Source organism: Bos taurus, chromosome 7 (genome assembly GCF_002263795.3).
Source record: "Bos taurus isolate L1 Dominette 01449 registration number 42190680 breed Hereford chromosome 7, ARS-UCD2.0, whole genome shotgun sequence".
NCBI lineage: Eukaryota > Metazoa > Chordata > Mammalia > Artiodactyla > Bovidae > Bos > Bos taurus.
In genome coordinates, this window is record NC_037334.1 from 17772465 (window position 1) to 17790947 (window position 18483).

Here is an 18483-nt window from a genome sequence, read left to right on the forward strand (position 1 = left end):
CTAAGGCTTAAGTCTATAACGGAATCAGGAAACGGGGTGAATATTTTGGCGGGTGGACAGGGGAGAAAGATAAAGAAAGTATTGGGGAGTGGAGGATCCTAGCAGGTGGCCACATCCCAGTTCCAGAAGTTGAACCCCAGTTCTGTAGAGTAAGCAAGTGTTTGCCTCCCCCCCCTCCTCCTCCTCTTCCAAAGAAAAGGTGTCGCAATCAGATAAGACAGAGCCCAGGTTTGTTGTTTCTCCACGCCTCCCCCTACTGGGGGGAGGGACACAGGAGGCCTGGCCAGGGAAAGAGCGTGGATTACAGGAAATCAGAGTGAGGTCCCTGTTAACCCCTTCAAGGAGGCTTTGGAAAACAGCCCTCTGGGCTTCTGAATCCTCCATCTCTTCAGGGCTCTAGATCCCCCATCCTCCCTACACCTGGTTTCACATTCCCCCTATCCCCCAGAGTCTCAATTTACAAGCAAATTAAACTGACGCTGAGGCGAAAATCCAGTTTGGACGAAGTGCCCTTAAGTGGGGCGGTGGGCCAGGGGCAGGGGTTGGGGTACAGGCGGGGTGGGAATGAGGAAATTGGCAACTTTGTGCAAGACTGGTGAATATGCAAATCAATATAACTATGGAGGGGAATTTAGCGATATCTAGCAAGGTTACTGTTAACACACAGCCTTTGATCAGAATTATCTTTTCTCATTGTAGTAAGAACTCTTTGAAGTTGCTTGCTGTTATAACCCCTTTACAGGAGGAAACTGAGGCTCAAGTGGTTATCAGTAATTTCCCCAAGGTTTACCAGTTAATAATCATGAGAACTGGGCAATAACTGGGCAATAATGCAGATTACTGTCTGGAGGGACCATGGTTTTGTAACAATAGGAAGTCTGTCTGTCCATCAGCAGATGACTGGTTACTTTCACTGCAAGAACAAGGAAGCTCTCTGTGCTCTGATAATGAAACAATCCTACCGTATACTGTTTATGAAAAAGCAAGGTGTAACCCAGGGAGACCAGGAAGAAGAGTGTGTAGAGCTTTCTGATATTGTTTTTGTGTAGAGCTTTCTGATTTGTTTTTGAAATGTGTGAATGTTCGTAAATGTATAATATACCTCTGGAGAGAAACATGAGACTTGGTTACATGGTCATGTCTGAGACCCTGATGGCTAGCAACAAGAGCAGGAGGAAGGTTACCTTTTAGATATTGAACCATATGACTATATTACCAATTCTTATGCAACAAGTTAAATACAATTTTTAATAATAATAATATCCCAAGAGGATGTTTTTAAATTTTTTTTAATTGGAGGATAATTGCTTTATAATGTTGTGTTGGTTTCTGCCACACATAAACATGAATCAGCCATAGGTATACACATGTCCCATCCCTCTTGAACCTCCTTCCCCTAAGAAGGCATTGATGTAATACAAAAGCTAGCCATGGGACTTTCCTCAATTATGACTTTTTAGCCACTCAGGCCTCTTGACGAGATTAGGTGAAGGGAATTCCAGGCTCTCCTTGCCCTAGAAAACATTGTCCTTGGATAGTGAACTCCTACACATACTTCAAAGCCCAGTTGAAATGTCCCCTCCTCCAAGAAACCTTCCCTGACTCTCCAAGAAGCTGAGTCCCTCTCCACTGGAGAAAACACTCTGTGGGGCTAGGAGCATTGATGCTGGACTCTGTCCCCGGCCCCCAGCCCCATGCCAACATGGAAGATTCTGGAAGTGGAACATGAGATGCTAGCACAGAAATGGACTCACAGGAAGAGTCTGGTGAATAAATGCATGCTTAAAAGTAGACTGAGGGCCAGGACCAGATATCTGGAGTTGGGGGCAAGGGGTGGCTCTCTGCCCTTTGCTTTCATCTGCTACCAAGTAGATGTAACAGGGAAAGGTCCCTGATCACCAGATGGCCGTGACCCGGAGGGAGGCCCGGGCAGGAGGTTGTTGTGTCTCTGTAGCTGAAGAACATGGCCCCGGGTTACTTATGCCAGGCATGCTGGCCCTACAGATTGAAAAACTTAGGAAACAGTATTGAGAAATCTGGGGCAGTCCCAGGGAGGAGGGAGGCCGCGGGGAGTGAGGGCTGGTCAGAGGAGGGAGGAAGCCAGGAGCCAGATAAAAAGGCAGCCTCCAACAACCTCAGCTCACTGCCCCCCTGCCCTCTCCCTCCGTCCCTCTATCCCTCCTTCCCTCCACTGCCCCGGCACCATGAAGCCCACCTCAGGCCCCAGCCTGCTGCTGCTGCTTCTAGCCAGTCTCCCCATGGCCCTGGGGAACCCCATGTGAGTAGTCACAGCCTGACCCCAAAAAAAGGCTGCTTCAGAGACGAGAGTGTGCATTTGTGGTATGCGGCCCTGCATGTGTAGGGCGTATGCGGTGATGAGTGATTCTGCAGGAGAGGTGATCTGGCGTCCTGGACATTTGACCGTCATAGATTCTGGGAGTTTGTAGTTTCAGGTTTTAAGGGTCTAGAGATTTCGCGTGGGTGTATGTGGCTGAGGGCGTGGATCTGGATCTGGGGTGCCACAGGTTTAGGGAGGAGTTTGGGATGGTCTTGGCTGCCCTGGTGGCTCAGCAGGTAAGGAATCCGCCTGCAATGCAGGAGACACAGGAGACGTGGGTTTGATCCCTGGGTCAGGAAGATCCCCTGGAGGAGGGCACCGGCAACCCACTCTGGTATTCTTGCCTGGAGAATCCCATGAACAAAGGAGCCTGGCCGGCTACAGTCTAGAGGGTAGCAAAGAGTCGGACACGATTGACGCCACTTAGCTCATAGCACATATGGTGTTCCAGGGCTGGGTGTTTAGAGACTTGGGGTGTTTAAAGATTTCGGGATTAGAGCTCCTGGAATAAGTGGATTCAGTGGTGAGTTTGGAAGTCTTGGAAGAGGTGGCACCTCTCATTTTGGTGTTGAGGAGTTGATGGGATGTGAAGCACCGCCCCTGCCTCCTCCTCCCCCGCCCCGCCCCCAGTTGTCTGCCGGTCTCCGGATCCCCTGTGAGACCAGGGACTGGGGCAGAGCGCTCACCCTGGGGAAGGGCTGGCAGCCCGGGCTTCCGGGGATGACAGCTCCACGCCCCATGCTCCCCTCCGGCAGGTATTCCATGATCACCCCCAACATCCTGCGTCTGGAGAGCGAGGAGACTGTGGTGCTGGAGGCCCACGGAGGACAAGGGACTATTCAGGTCTCGGTCACCGTCCACGACTTCCCGGCCAAGAAACAAGTGCTGTCAAACGAAAACACCCAGCTGAACAGCAACAATGGCTACCTGAGCACCGTCACCATCAAGGTGGGCGCGCCAGGGAGCCCAATCCTGCTGCTGCCGCACCAGCTCCGAGAGTCCTCCACGCATCCACGTGGCTGAGCTCTCTGAGCCCCACCCACACTGCCTGAGCCCCGCCCCTTCTGAGTCTCCCCCTCCCCCATCTGAGCCCTCCCTTTTCTGAGCCCCTCCCACTGCTTCATCCAGTGCTTTCTCTGAGCTGTCTCCACCTTCTTTTTTATTTTAAATTAATTAATTTATTTTAATTGGAGGACAATTACTTTACAATATTGTGATGGTTTTTGCCATACATCAGCATGAATCGGCCACGGGTATGCATGTGTCCCCCTCCATCCTAAAAACCGCTTCCACAATTCTCCCCACCCTATCCCTCTGAATTGTCCCAAAGCACTGGCTTTGGGTTCCCGGCTTAAAAAAAAAAAAACAAAAAACTTTTAATTTATACTGGAGCATAATTGATTAGCAATGTTGCAGTAATTTCAGGTGTACAGTCAAGTGATTCAGTGATACATATACATGTATCTATTCTTTTCCAAATTCTTGCCTCATTTAGGCTGTTACATAATATTGAGCAGAGGTCCCTGTGCTATACAGTAGCCCCCTGATCTCTCTCAAATCCACCTCCTTCCAAGCCCTAGGATCTCTGAGCCCTTTCCCATTTCTGAGCCCCCGCCCTCCAAGCCCCTCCCTCTCTTAAGCCCTCTTCCTTCAGAGGCCCTTCCATCTGAGTTTTCTTTTTGAGTCCCTTCCCCTTCTGAGCCCTCCCTCCTCTGAGCCGCCTCTTACTCCCCCTTCCCATCCCTCCCTCTGACTCCCACCCCCTCTCTTACCCTCCCGCCATCTCAGTACCCCGTTACTCCCCAAATCTGGGCAAACCAGAATTGATGGGCAGGCTGTGTTGTGAAGAGGGCAGGTGGAGCAGACCCCTAATGATCTCTTGGTTCACGCCCAGATCCCGGCCAGCAAAGAGTTAAAATCCGACAAGGGGCACAAGTTCGTGACTGTCGTAGCGACCTTCGGGAATGTCCAGGTGGAGAAGGTGGTGCTGATCAGCCTTCAGAGCGGGTACCTCTTCATCCAGACGGACAAGACCATCTACACCCCAGGCTCCACGGGTAAGGGGCGGAGAGGGGTGGCTGGAGAGGGCGGGATTGGGGAGGGGCAGGGCTGGGGGAGGAGCAGAGTCTCACCCAACTCTCTTTTTCTGTCCCACCACCTCTCAGTCCTCTATCGGGTCTTCACTGTTGACCACAAGCTGCTGCCCGTGGGCCAGACGGTTTTCATCACCATCGAGGTACCAGCCAGCCAGGGCCCCAGACTTACCCGGGGCTGAGACTAAGGGAGAGACAAAGAGATCGAGACAGAGAAAGAGCCACGGACGGAGACCCAAAGTCAGAGGCATATAGAGAGGTCGGGAGAGGGGGCCGGGAGCCAGGGAGACCACGTGGGGCGATGCTTGCTTGCGCCTGAGGATTCTAGCTCCAGATAGACACCCGGTTACTGTGTGACTCTGGACAGGTCACTTCACATTTCCGAGTCTGTTTTCTTCATCAGAAGATTGGGATGATGACTGACACTAATTCTCTAGTGCCGCCAGAGGGCGCCCGTGAGCACTTGAGTCAGGCCCTGCCCCCTCCTCAGCCCCCAGCCTTCCAGGGCTCCCACTTCCCTGAGAACAAGTTTCAAGTCCTCCTGTGGCCCACAAGACTCTGCAAGACCTACCCCATCCCCTCCGTGCCCTCGCTGCTTCCCTCTTCTCCTCGGCTTACTGTGCTCCAGCCACACACCAGTCTCCTCAGGCAGAGCCCTGCCCCAGGGCCTTTGCATGGGCTACTCCCCCTACCCAGAAAACCCTCTTCCTGGAAATTTCCACACAGACCGCTCCCTCACCTCCTTCAAGTCTTTGTTCCAGTGTCCCAATTTTACAGTGAGATCTCACTGAGTGCCCTGTAAAATTGCAACACCCTCTCCTTCTGGCATCTTGTAAATGGGATCTATACATTTTATTAATTGCACCTTCCCCTAACCTCCACTGAACATAAATTCAGTGCTTGGCGGGTAGTAGGATAAATAAAAACTTACTGGAAGGAGGGAGGGAAGGAGAGGGTAGAGAGAAGCAGGGAGAGATGGGGAGGGAACCATACATGTAGAATGAAGGGAGAGAGAAGGGAGGAAGACTGGGGCATGTCCTCCTGTGGGGATCTTCCTGAGTATTTATTGAGATTACACAGAGCTAACAAGGACCAGGTCCTGAAGGCTGTGAGCTGGCTTTAGAGATTTAGGGGTATACAGGGAACAGGACACACATCTCCCCTCAAGGCACAGTGCTCAGCTCCCAGCAAATGTCACCCCGTACCAACAGAAGCATGTTATCCACAGTGACCTTAATTTCCAAGAGAAGCCAGAAAATTGGATTTCTATGTGATGTCTCCTGATGTTTAACTGTTGGCAATGCATGAAATCACATGTGTATTAGGTCTAGCCATGCAACATTGCTATGTCAAAAAGGCAGATGTGGGCAGTTATGTGTGGTGTATGTATGTGCTAATCAAATGCTTAGCACAGGGTCCTGCATCACAATAGATGACACATGTCATCTATTTTTAACATTTATTTATTAGGTTGTGTCGCGTCTTAACTGCGGCATGTGGAATCTAGTTCCATGACCAGGGATCGAACGTGCAATCCCTGCATTGGAAGCGTGGAGTTTTAGCCACTGGACCACCACCAGGGAAGTCCCAAACGCTAGTTATTATTTGTTTTTGGAGAGACGCTGATCATCATCAGCTCTTGCCTATATTAACATTTCCCAAACCAGTGACATAGGAGTAATAATTATCTTTTTCCAGATATGCTCATTGAGCACAGAGAGGCTAAGTAACTTGCCCAAGGTCACACAGCTTGTAATTGGCTCAGTGGGGATTTGAACCCAAGCTGACTGGCTCAGGGGCACGTTCTTCACCACTGCCCCTGTGGACCTAACACAGAGAAAATGTCCAGACACAGACAGGGAGGGGCAAGCCAAGAGGCAAAGCCTCATCTCTGAAGAGCCATTTTTCTCTCTGTCTCCTGACAGACCCCTGATGGCATCCCTGTCAAGCGGGACTCCAAGTCTTCTCAGAACCAGTTTGGCATTTTGACCTTGTCCTGGAACATTCCAGAGCTAGTGAAGTATGTCAGGTCCTCCAGGAGGGGGTTTGGGGCTCCCCTACCCCAGGAGAGGGAGTGGGGGGCCGCCAGGTCTGTCCAGATCACCAGCCTACCTCCCCCACAGCATGGGGGTGTGGAAGATCAAAGCCTACTATGAAGATTCTCCGCAGCAGGTCTTCTCCGCTGAGTTTGAGGTGAAGGAATATGGTAAGAGGGTCCAGGGAACTGGGGTTAGGGGGTAGGGGGATGGGGGAGTGCATCAGGCTGGGCCCAATGCTGGTCCCCCACCAACATGATCTGTCCCCCCCAGTGCTTCCCAGTTTTGAGGTCCAACTAGAGCCTGAAGAGAAATTCTACTACATTGATGACCCAGATGGCCTGAAGGTCAACATCATTGCCAGGTGAGGGGCAGGGGGAGGGGCCAAGTGGGGGGAGGGGCTCAACCGAGGCCAACGCTAGTTTGGAGGAAGACTCATCTGCAGAGGGGAGAATCTGAGACTGTCCCTGCATCGCAGGTTCTTGTACGGGGAACAGGTGGACGGAACAGCTTTCGTCATCTTTGGGGTCCAGGATGGCGACCGGAGAATTTCATTGACTCACTCCCTCACCCGTGTTCCGGTACCTAACAGAGGCCCTGTCTGGTCTCCCCCACCCTAAACACCCTTCCTGTCTCCTGTCGTCTGAGCCCACCCCCTGGTCCCTAACCCCAGGTCCCCCCTCCGCCATGAACCCTTACTGTCTCCCCCAGATCAACGATGGTAATGGGGAGGCCATACTGAAACGTCAGGTTTTGCTGAATGGAGTACAGCCCTCCCGAGCTGATGCCCTGGTGGGCAAGTCCATATATGTGTCCGCCACCGTCATCTTGCAATCAGGTGAGGCCCAGTCTGGGGGCGGAGGCCCAGAATGAAAGGGGGATCCAGTCTGAGAGGGGAGACCCAGAATGAAGCAGGGGATCCAGTTTTGAAGGGGGAGATGCAGTCTGAGGGAGAAGGCCAAGAAGGAAGGGGGCAGGATCCAGTCTGACAAGGGAGGTCTCATCTGAGAGAGGAAGCCCAGAATGAAGGGAGGGTCCAGGCTGGCAGGGGAGGTCTAGTCTGAGGGAAGAGGTGCAGAATGAAGGGAGGGGGGATCCAGTCTTACAGGGGAGACCTAGTCTGAGGGAGGAGGCCCAGAATGAAGAAGGGGTCCAGTCTGACAGGGAAGAACCACTCTGGGGCATAAGACCCAGTGCAAGAGGGAGACTCATTCTGAGGGTGGATGTTCAGAATGAATGTGGAATCAGGTCGATGGGGAAGATACATTCTAAGGACAGAGGCCCAGTACGAAGGCAGAGTGCAGTCTGACGGGGGAAGCCTGGTCCTGAGGGGTGGCCCAGGAGCCCACCCTCATGGCTGGCCCCCCTCAGGCAGTGACATGGTGGAGGCAGAGCGCACCGGGATCCCCATTGTGACTTCCCCCTACCAGATCCATTTCACCAAGACCCCCAAGTTCTTCAAACCTGCCATGCCCTTCGACCTCATGGTGAGACCCTGGGCAGGACTGCACCCCTCAACACTGCTCCTGAGCACGATCACACCCCTGGGTCTGCCTGAATGCCCTCCACCTGCCCCTGTACCCACAGGTGTACGTGACAAACCCCGACGGCTCCCCCGCTCGCCACATCCCGGTGGTGACCCAGGGCAGCAATGTGCAGTCCTTGACCCAGGATGATGGCGTGGCCAAGCTAAGCATCAACACACAGAACAAACGGGATCCCCTGACCATCACCGTGAGTTCTGGGCCAGCCTCAGGGGGACTTAATTTTGTAGACTGGGGTCCTGACATGTGCACAAAAGGATCCTGTCTTGGGCATAGAGTGGGTTTCTTTCATTTGCATAAAGGGATGTGCCATCCACAGAGATGTTTTCATTTGCATAGAAGGGCTCTTTTTATGTTTTCATTTATTTGATTGAAGTAGAATTGACTTACAATGTTGTGTTAATTACTGCTGTACAGCAAAGTGATTCAGTTAGACATATACATACGTCTTTTTCATATCTTTTTCCATAATGGTTTATGACAGGATATTGAATAGAGTTCCCTGTGCTGTACTGTAGGGCTTTGTTTATCCATTCTATATATAATAGTTTGCACGCATAGATGTGTTCTCATCTGCACAGCAGGGTCCTACCTTCTAGATGTCTGCTGCCCAGATGTCTTCTTATTTTAAATTATTTACTCATTCATTTTTGGTGGCACTGGGTCTTTGTTGCTGTTTGCCAGCTTTCTCTAGTTGTGGGGCTTGGATTTCTCATTGAGGTGGCTTTTCTTTGTTGCAGACCACAGGCTCTAGGGTGCACAGGCTCAATAGTTGTGACACACAGGCTTAGTTGCTCCACAGCATGTGTAATCTTCCCGGACCAGGGATCGGACCCATGTTCCCTGCATTGGCAGGCAGATTCTTATCCACTGTGCCATCAAGGAAGTCCCTGCCTAGACATCTTATATGGACACTTGTGATGGCATTGGGCCCACCTGGATCATTCAGTCTCCTCCCCATCTCCTTAATATCCTTAACCTAATCTCATCTGCAAAGTCTTTCTCCTCACATAAAATACCCTGGTCTCAGGGGTGTGGATTTAGATGTCTCTGGGGAGGGCGGGTGGGCATCATGGCATCCATCTTTCCCTGACCAGGTACGCACAAAAAAGGACAATATCCCCGAGGGGCGACAGGCCACCAGGACCATGCAGGCCCTACCCTACAACACCCAGGGGAACTCCAATAACTACCTGCACCTCTCTGTGCCCCGCGTGGAGCTCAAGCCTGGGGAGACTCTCAACGTCAACTTCCACCTGCGCACGGACCCCGGCGAGCAAGCCAAGATCCGCTACTACACCTACATGGTCCGTGGCTTTCTAGAACTCCCAGTATCCCCGGGAGCCCTCATCCATCCCAGATTCCACCCCCCACCCCCGCCCCTGACTCCCACCCATTCTCCCGCTCACCTTCCTGATCCTTATACCGAACTGTCCCCCCAGATCATGAACAAGGGGAAGCTGTTGAAGGTGGGACGCCAGTACCGAGAGCCCGGCCAGGACCTAGTGGTGTTGCCCTTGACCATCACGTCAGACTTCATCCCTTCCTTCCGCCTGGTGGCCTATTACACACTGATTAATGCCAAAGGCCAGAGGGAGGTGGTGGCCGACTCCGTGTGGGTGGATGTCAAGGACTCGTGTATGGGCACGGTAAGCTCCCTGGCACCTCTCTGTGCCCATCTGGAGACCCTCCACCTGGCTGTCCCTCTCCCCGTCTTGTGCCTCTGGCTCTGTCTCTCTCCAATCTTTTGAGTCCATGCCTCTCCCCATTTCAGAGTTCCTGCCTCTCCTCCTTTTCCATCTTATTCTTCCATCTCTTTCAGCCTCAGTTTCTTCATCTTTTTTTTTCTTGATATGGACCTTTTTTTAAAGTCTTTATTGAATTTGTTACAATATTACTTCTGCTTTATGCTTTTGGTGTTTTGGCTGGGAGGCAGGTGGGATCTTAGCACCCCAACCAGGGATCGAACCTGTACTCCCTGGATTGGAAGGCAAAGTCCTAACCACTGGGCCACCAGGGAAGTTCCCTTAGTAGCTTCTTTTTCTTCCAGTTTTATTGAAATGTAATTTACACACAGTACTAAGTTTAAGGTGTAGAGCATAATGATTTAACCTAGGTACATCATAAGTGATCAGCACAATAAGTTGAGTGAATAGTGATCACCTCATAGAGATATGAGATTAAAGAAATAGAAAAAGAAAATCTTTCCCTTGTGGTGAGAATTCAGGGTTTCCTCTAACGACCTTCCTTATATAATGGCACAGCAGGGTTAATTACATATATTTATTATGTTGTACATTACACCCCTGGTACTTAAAACTGAAAGTTTGTTTTTAACCACCTTCACTCAATTCCCTCTCCCTTTACCACACATCTGATCTCTTTTTCTATGAGTATGTTTGTTTGAAGTATAATTGACCTATGGTGGTGGTTACACGCTAAGTCATGTCTGACTCTTTGAAACCCCATGGACTGTAGTCTGCCAGGCTCCTCTGTACATGGGATTTCCCAGGCAAGAATACTGGAGTGGGTTGTCATTCCCTTCTCCAGGGGATCTTCCTAACCCAGGGATCAAACCTGGGTCTCCTGCATTGCAGGCGGATTCTTTACCAACTGAGCTACAGGGAAGTGCCTAATTGACCTATGCCACTATGTTAGTTCCTGGTGTACGACATTTCTACAATCCACATATCAACATATTTCTGTGTGTTTCAAAATGCTCACCATCATGAGTCCTGTTAGTAACCACATGTCACCATACAAAGGTCCTATGTGCTTATTGACTATCTTCTTCACACTGTGTATTTGATCCCTATGACTCATTTATTTCATAAGTAGACGCTTGCACTCAGTATCTCTCTTGCTCCTGGTTTTCTCTCTTTTCTTGATTTTCTGCCTGATGCCAGTTTGGCTTGCTTCTTCCCCTCCCCTTTCAGTCCAGCTCAAGACCTCCTCTGTCTTGGGCTTCTTGAGGTCTTACAGGGCTGAATTCCCCCTCCAACCTGCTCCCCTCCCATAGCTGGTGGTGAAAAATGGTGGGAAGGAAGAGAAACACCATCGACCCGGGCAACAGATAACCCTGAAGATCGAGGCTGACCAGGGGGCCCGAGTGGGGCTCGTGGCCGTGGACAAGGGCGTGTTTGTGCTGAATAAGAAGAACAAATTGACCCAGAGAAAGGTATGCCCCAGAGTCGCTGAGGTTGGTTCAGAGATGGCATTGGGTTGAGGTGGGAATGATGCTTATTGTCGTTCAGTCACTCAGTCCTGTCCAACTCTTTTTCAATCCCATGGACTGTAGCCCACCAGGCTTCTCTGTCCATGGCATTTCCCAGGCAAGAATACTGGAGTGGGTTGCCATTTCCTTCTCCAGGGTACCTTCCCCACCCAGGGATGGGACCTGTGTCTCCTGCATTGGCAGGCAGATTCTTTACCACTGAGCCACCTGGGGATGATGCTGGAGAGGAGCAGATAGGTTGAGCATAGAGGTCTGAATGGATGTAGACACGGGGATGGGTTGAAGTCAAGTTGAGGATGAGAATATGGGTGGACAAAGGTCCACATTGGAGATGGTGCTGGGAATGGACGCAGTCCAGAGTCCAATTCTGGATCGTCCATCGTGGCCTGCCAGCTTGGGGAACAGGATAAGGATGGATGGGGTGGGGCTGGATGGACAAGCTGGCCAGAGGGTGGTGGCCCTTCTGACCCTCCGCCTGCACTCCACCCCGCAGATCTGGGACGTGGTGGAGAAAGCGGACATTGGCTGCACCCCAGGCAGTGGAAGAAACTATGCTGGCGTCTTCACGGATGCAGGACTCACTCTCAAGACCAGCCAGGGCCTGGAGACCCAGCAGAGGGCAGGTGAGGATGCAGGGAAAGGCAGGGCAGGCGAGAAGCAGGGCCTCCATCCCCCAGATACTGAGATCATGTTAAGGGCAGGGCTCTGGGGTGCAGGTTGGGGTGTTGGAAGTCCCGCCTCCACTATCATCTCGCAAATCACTTCTTTCTGAGCCTCGGTATGGGCCACAATAACACTCCAACATCACGGCGGGGGTGGGGGTGGGGGGAGGCTGCAGTGGGGAGGAAACCAAGGACACATCAGTCAGTCAGTCAGTTCAGTCGCTCACTCATATCCGACTGCAACCCCATGAACTGCAGCACGCCAGGCCTGCCTGTCCACCACCAACTCCCAGAGTTTACCCAAACTCATGTCCATCGAGTCAGTGATGCCATCCAGCCATCTCATTCTCTATCGTCCCCTTCTCCTCCTGCCCCCAGTCCCTCCCAGCATCAGGGTTTTTTCCAATGAGTCAACTCTTCTCATGAGGTGGCCAAAGTATTGGAGTTTCAGCTCAGCATCAGTCCTTCCAATGAACACCCAGGGCTGATCTCCTTCAGAATGGACTGGTTGGATCTCCTTGCAGTCCAAGGGACTCTCAAGAATCTTCTCCAACACCACAGTTCAAAAGCATCATTCTTTTCTTCACAGTTCAGCTCTCACATCCATACATGACCACTGGAAAAACCATAGCCAGGACCTTTGTTGGAAAAGTAATGTCTCTGCTTTTGAATATGCTATCTAGGTTGGTCATAACTTCCCTTCCAAGGAGTAAGCGTCTTTTAATTTCATGGCTGCAGTCACCATCTGCAGTGATTTTGGAGCCCCAAAAAATAAAGTCTGACATTGTTTCTACTGTTTCCCCATCTATTTGCCATGAAGTGATGGGACCAGATGCCATGATCTTAGTTTTCTGAATGTTGAGCTTTAAGCCAACTTTTTCAGTCTCCTCTTTCACTTTCATCAAGAGGCTTTTTAGTTCCTCTTCACTTTCTGCCATAAGGGTGGTGTCATCTGCATATCTGAGGTTATTGAGATTTCTCCCCACAATCTTGATTCCAGCTTGTGCTTCCTCCAGCCCAGCGTTTCTCATGATGTACTCTGCATATAAGTTAAATAAGCAGGGTGACAATATACAGCCTGGACATACTCCTTTTCCTATTTGGAACCAGTCTGTTGTTCCATGTCCAGTTCTAACTGTTGCTTCCTGACCTGCATACAGATTTCTCAAGAAGCAGGTCAGGTGGTCTGGTATTCCCATCTCTTTCAGAATTTTCCACAGTTTATTGTGATCCACACAGTCAAAGGCTTTGGCATAGTCAATAAAGCAGAAACATAGTAGGTGCCTAACCCATCTGGTTCCCCTTCCACCTGCCTTTAGATCCGCAGTGCCCGCAACCAGCCACCCGCCGACGCCGCTCGGTGCAGCTCATGGAGAAGAGGATGGATAAAGGTGTGCGCCCTCCGCTGGTCCCCACCCATTCTGGATCCCAGCTAGAGAGGGAAGGGGAGGGTCTGACCGTGGGGAAGTTCTTCCTGGGCTGTGTCCTGAGTGCCTGCTGCTTCGAGGCCAGCAGCTGAGGGCGCGCGGGACGTGTCGGGGAAATCTGTGTTCCCATAGCGGGTCAGTACAGCAGCGATCTGCGCAAGTGCTGCGAAGACGGCATGCGGGACAACCCCATGAAGTTCCCGTGCCAGCGCCGGGCCCAGTTCATCCTGCAGGGCGACGCGTGCGTCAAGGCCTTCCTGGACTGCTGCGAGTACATCACTCAGCTGCGGCAGCAGCACAGCCGCGACGGCGCCCTGGAGCTGGCCAGGAGTGAGTCCCGTGGCGGGGAGGGCGGGCCTGTCCGAGGTGGGAGGAGGAGCCAATCCGAAGAGGGTAGAGCCAATCTGTTCAAGGAGCGGGGAGTCCAGTCCTAGGGGGAGGAGGTGCCTGTCCGAAGGAAGAGGAGGTCTCTATCCAGCGAGTCCGAGGTGAGGAGGAGGCCTGTCCGGAGAGGGAGGAAGACGTGCCTGTCTGAGGGAGGAGGAGATCTCCAGTGGGGCAAGGAGATCCCTGTCTGAGAGGGAAGGACGTCCTGTCTGAGGGGGATGCGGGTCTGTCGCAGGTGGAAGAAAGTGCCTGTCTGAGGGAAGAAGGACCTAGTCTAGTGGAGAAGACTCCTTTCCTGAGGGCAAGGAAATTTCCTGCCTGGGTGGATTAGCCTGGCCCTGGCCCCAGACCCTCTGAAGTTTGACTTTATCAGTGCCCAGGACACCCCTCCCTCCCATGATCTGAGGGATCATTCTAGAAGATAGAGCTGGTCACACTAGTTGCCAGTAGGAAGACATGAGATGGGTTATAAGCTTGCCTTTACCAAAGAAAACTAATTCATGTTGCCTTATTAAGAGACCTGCTCAACCTTTGCCCAATGTTCAATCATTCATTCATTCATTCGATTCTGGAGAGGACATGTACACAGTCAAAACTCTACATCTCAGGCCACATCAATCTTAAGCAAAGCCAGGGCTTCTCTTAGAAGCCCCCTTTAAGCAAAATCAGAATGGTCTCACCACAAAGTGGCCTTTACAGAACTGACACATAGTCTCCACGGCCATCTGTTGAGAGACAGAGGAGCCCGGTGTGGCCTGATCCCACCATTATTCAGTTTTTAAAATTTTTGGTTATGCCATGTGGCATGCAGAATCTTAGTTCCCTGATCAGGGATTGAACCTATGCCCCCTGCAGTGGAACTTCGGGACCTTAACCACTGGACTACCAGTGGGAGAAAAGGAAGTCCCTCTCCTTTTCTTTTTGTTTTTTAAAAATATATTTTAGTATGTCTTAATTAGAAGACTTCTGTGCCAGAATGGGCTTTGTTGAAACTGAACTATCTGCAGATAACTTCTCAAAAGCAGCCACTGCCAAAGTCAAATATTTCTGAATTCCTTTAGCTGGAAAACTAGCAACCCCTTCAACCCTCTACCCCACCAAAAACATGATTCCCAACATACATGAACACAGAATTCTACCTTCAGTCTCTTTGCAAATTATAATGACTAGGCATGCTACTCTCTGCTCCAGTGACCCAAGACTTTTCTTTCGCAAAGAAGAAATTTAGACAATGTGTGTATGATTTACACACACGGATGACTTTTTTCCCCCAGCATTATGTCATTTTTTTAGCCAACTGGGGGTGATACAGAGGGTTGATTAAGAGTTAGTATCCCAAGGCACTTTCATAGATTACTCCAGAGTATTGGGCTTCCCTTGTGGCTCAGCTGGTAAAGAATCTGCCGGGAGACCTGGGTTCGATCCCTGGGTTGGGAAGATCCCTTGGAGAAGGGAAGGGCTACCCACTCCAGTATTCTGGCCTGGAGAATTCCATGGACTGTATAGTCCATGGGGTTGCAAAGAGTCGGACATGACTGAGCGACTTTCACCTTCTTCGCTTTTATGGGTGGATTTAAGTATCTATGGAATTCCACCTACTTTGTGGTTAGGCAGAAAAGTGAAAGTGTTAATCACTAAGACTCTGACTCTGTGACTCCATGGCTGTAGCCCACCAGGTTCCTCTGTCTATGGGATTTCCCAGGCAAGAATACTGGAGTGGGTAGCCATTTCCTCCTCCAGGGGATCTTCCGGACCCAGGGAACCTGTAAGTCCTGCATTGACAGGCAGATTCTTTACCATCTGAACCACCAGGGAAGCCCCAGAACCAAATTAAAATCTGTTCATCATTGTTTGAGGAAAGCCCAGCCAGGATTAAACTCTATTCTAGTCCAGCTTTGTGTACTTGCTGATGGGGTCAAGATGACTTTTAAAGACCACTGTCTCTTTGGCAATCTCCATCAAGTCCAGAGAATCTCTCAGCTAGCCCCATTGCTTTCAGGATAGACTTAACCATCACATGGTTAATGTAACACAGCAGGCATGGGCCAATGATGCTTTTAGAGGCTCTTTCATGCAAATATTTTCATTCCCTTGAAAATCAAAGGGGAAAAAACAAATCAACCCAATGCAGTGTGGCTTATTTTCACCTTTATACCAACATGGTTGTAAAATGTGACTTTTAATATTTTTTTTTATGGAGAAAGGAGCCTCTTGGGGCAAATGTGCCTAGGATCCCTGGAAGTGATCATGTGACCTTGGGTGTGTCCATGCTAGGAATCCCTCTAGGGGATGATAAAGATAAATATCTAAAAGGGACAGTGGAGGGAGCAGGAAGGGGGATTCAGTCTGTTTTAACCCCCCACCCCCCACCCACAGGTGACCTGGATGATGACATAATCCCAGAGGAGGACATCATTTCCCGAAGCCAATTCCCCGAGAGCTGGTTGTGGACCGTCATTGAGGACCTTAAACAAGCAGACAAAAATGGGTAAGGCTGGGATGGCCCCACTTCAACCTATCCCCAGGCCAGCTTCTATGGTCACCCTAGATTGGACACTGCATTTGCATGCCCCTCAAACCCCCTTCTTTTGTGGAATCATGGTGGAAGCACACAACCCAGCCTAGAAAATAGAGTTGGGGCTACCTAAATGTACCCACCTCCAGCCCCCTTCCAATCCTGTCCCTTGGGGCCCCTCCCTACCTGCTCTCCCCCTGCATCCTGCTAGATGTCTTCTCCTAATCACCGCCCCCCCCCCCCCACTTCTCCCTGGACCAGAATCTCCACGAAGCTCATGAACGTGTTTTTGAAAGACTCCATCACCACTTGGGAGATTCTGGCCGTGAGCTTGTCAGACAAGAAAGGTGAGAGAGGATGGTGGTCCGGTCCTCGGAGGCCGGGACCCCAGATCCCCTGAGCATTTTCTCATTCCATCCTGACAGATCTTTTGTTTCTTGGTGGCTGACACTTTGCCCTGGTTACTAGAGAGGGATTAGAGTGCAGAATGTGAGTGACATCGTGATTTGGTAAATAGACTTTATTTTTAGCGCAGTTTTAGTTCAGAGCAAAATTGAGAGGCTGGTGCAGAGACTTCCTATGTACCATTTTCCCTGACCACATACACAGCCTCCCTCACCATCTACATTGTAACAATTGATGGACACATCATAATCTTTGCTAGTTCTTAGCTGACATTAAGGAGAAAGCAATGGCAACCCACTCCAGTACTTTTGCCTGGAGAATCCCATGGACAGAGGAGCCTGGTAGGCTATAGTCCATGGGGTCACATAGAGTCGGACATGACTGACGCGACTTAGCAGCAGCAGCAGCTGACATTAGGGCTCACACTCGGTGTCTTACGTTTCTGCGGGTTTGGACAAATGTATAAAAACACACAGGCTTCCCAGGTGGCGCAGTGGTAAAGAACCTGCCTGCCAAGGCAGGAGATGCAAGAAAGGCAGGTTCGATCCCTGGATCAGGAAGATCCTCTGGAGTAAGAAATGGCAACTCGCTCCAGTATTCTTGCCTGGAAAATTTCATGGGTGGGCTACAGTCCATGGGGTTGTAAAGATTTGGACACGACTGAGCGATTGAGCATACACGTGCATAAAGACATATATCCACCATATCATATAGAATTATTTGCTATATGATGTATTATTCTATAATATCATAGAGAATAATTTGCAACAACAACTTGGTAGGGGTGATGTTGCCATGATAGTGAGTCAAGCAATTAAGAAAAAATAAAAGAGGAAGCGGGATGAAGTGAGTGATTGAAACATCAGCAGGTAGGCTGTGAAACACAACAAAAAGGGGTATGCGTATCCTCCCCCCGCCACTGCCACCAACAGCTGCGTGTGGGACCCTGACAAACCCTAGTCAAGTATGAATGATTTAGAGCTGGTCTGGGAATGGGGCAAGGAAAGTGAGGCACTGACTTTGAATGCAAAATTAGGTGGGTGCCAAAAAAACTCAGTCATCAAGGTAAATTGTATTTTCATGCAATAGTTTTTTAAAAGATCAAAATGAATGCCAAAAAAAAAAAAAAAAATCCATGATGTACAAAATACCTAGATTTTAAATAAAAACCAGCACTGTGTTGAACCCTGTTAGAGCTTGAGGCCAAAGGAAAGATGTGTTTCATATACATATTTTCTGTCCATTTTAAAGGTTATTTTTTTTCCAGAGCATTAAAGTAGTTGAAAAACTATTAAAAACACACACAAAAAAGATGTATTAAAACTCACAGCATTAAGTGTATTTCATTTATACCACACCCAGTTACTCTAGTATACGCTTATTTAGTTATAATTTATCATAAATTATACGCAAGGCACATAGTTTTCCTTCTGCCTGGGACTCCAAAGCCACTCAGCACAGTTCTAGTTTGGGGTCCCCATCCCTGTTTCAAATCAGGGCATCTTCATATTTGCCTGTTGTGCATTTCTGTATACCAAGGTTCTGTCTGAGGTTTCCTTTACCTAAAAAATGTTCCTGCAGCTTGAAAAAAAAATGTAAACTACCTTTAGACCCTTGCCTCTTAAACATGTTCTCTGGACTAGCTGCAATCTGGTCAAGAAGCTTTACCTTGGAGTTTGTTAGACATTATCTTTTTTTTTTTAACTTTTTTATTTTATATTGAAGTACAGCCGATGAACAGTATTGTGATAGTTTCAGGTGGGCAGTGAAGAGACTCAGCCATACATATCCATGTATCCATTCTCCCCCAAACTCCCCTCCCATCCAGACTGCCACATAAC

General features: G+C 50.0%; 1 protein-coding gene across 1 annotated transcript in view; it reads left to right on the plus strand.

The window, feature by feature from the left end:
- The first annotated feature begins 2142 nt into the window (after positions 1 to 2142).
- C3 (complement C3) overlaps positions 2143 to 18483 on the plus strand; it is a 36010-nt gene continuing 19669 nt past the window's right edge. Inside the window, 19 exon segments of the mRNA NM_001040469.2 lie at positions 2143 to 2278; positions 3094 to 3286; positions 4233 to 4395; positions 4504 to 4574; positions 6357 to 6451; positions 6555 to 6637; positions 6741 to 6831; positions 6946 to 7048; positions 7179 to 7305; positions 7839 to 7954; positions 8055 to 8201; positions 9109 to 9318; positions 9454 to 9660; positions 11031 to 11189; positions 11740 to 11869; positions 13228 to 13299; positions 13468 to 13665; positions 16099 to 16210; positions 16499 to 16584. Coding sequence (NP_001035559.2) covers positions 2205 to 2278; positions 3094 to 3286; positions 4233 to 4395; positions 4504 to 4574; positions 6357 to 6451; positions 6555 to 6637; positions 6741 to 6831; positions 6946 to 7048; positions 7179 to 7305; positions 7839 to 7954; positions 8055 to 8201; positions 9109 to 9318; positions 9454 to 9660; positions 11031 to 11189; positions 11740 to 11869; positions 13228 to 13299; positions 13468 to 13665; positions 16099 to 16210; positions 16499 to 16584 — 2437 coding nt within the window. The 5' untranslated portion in view covers positions 2143 to 2204.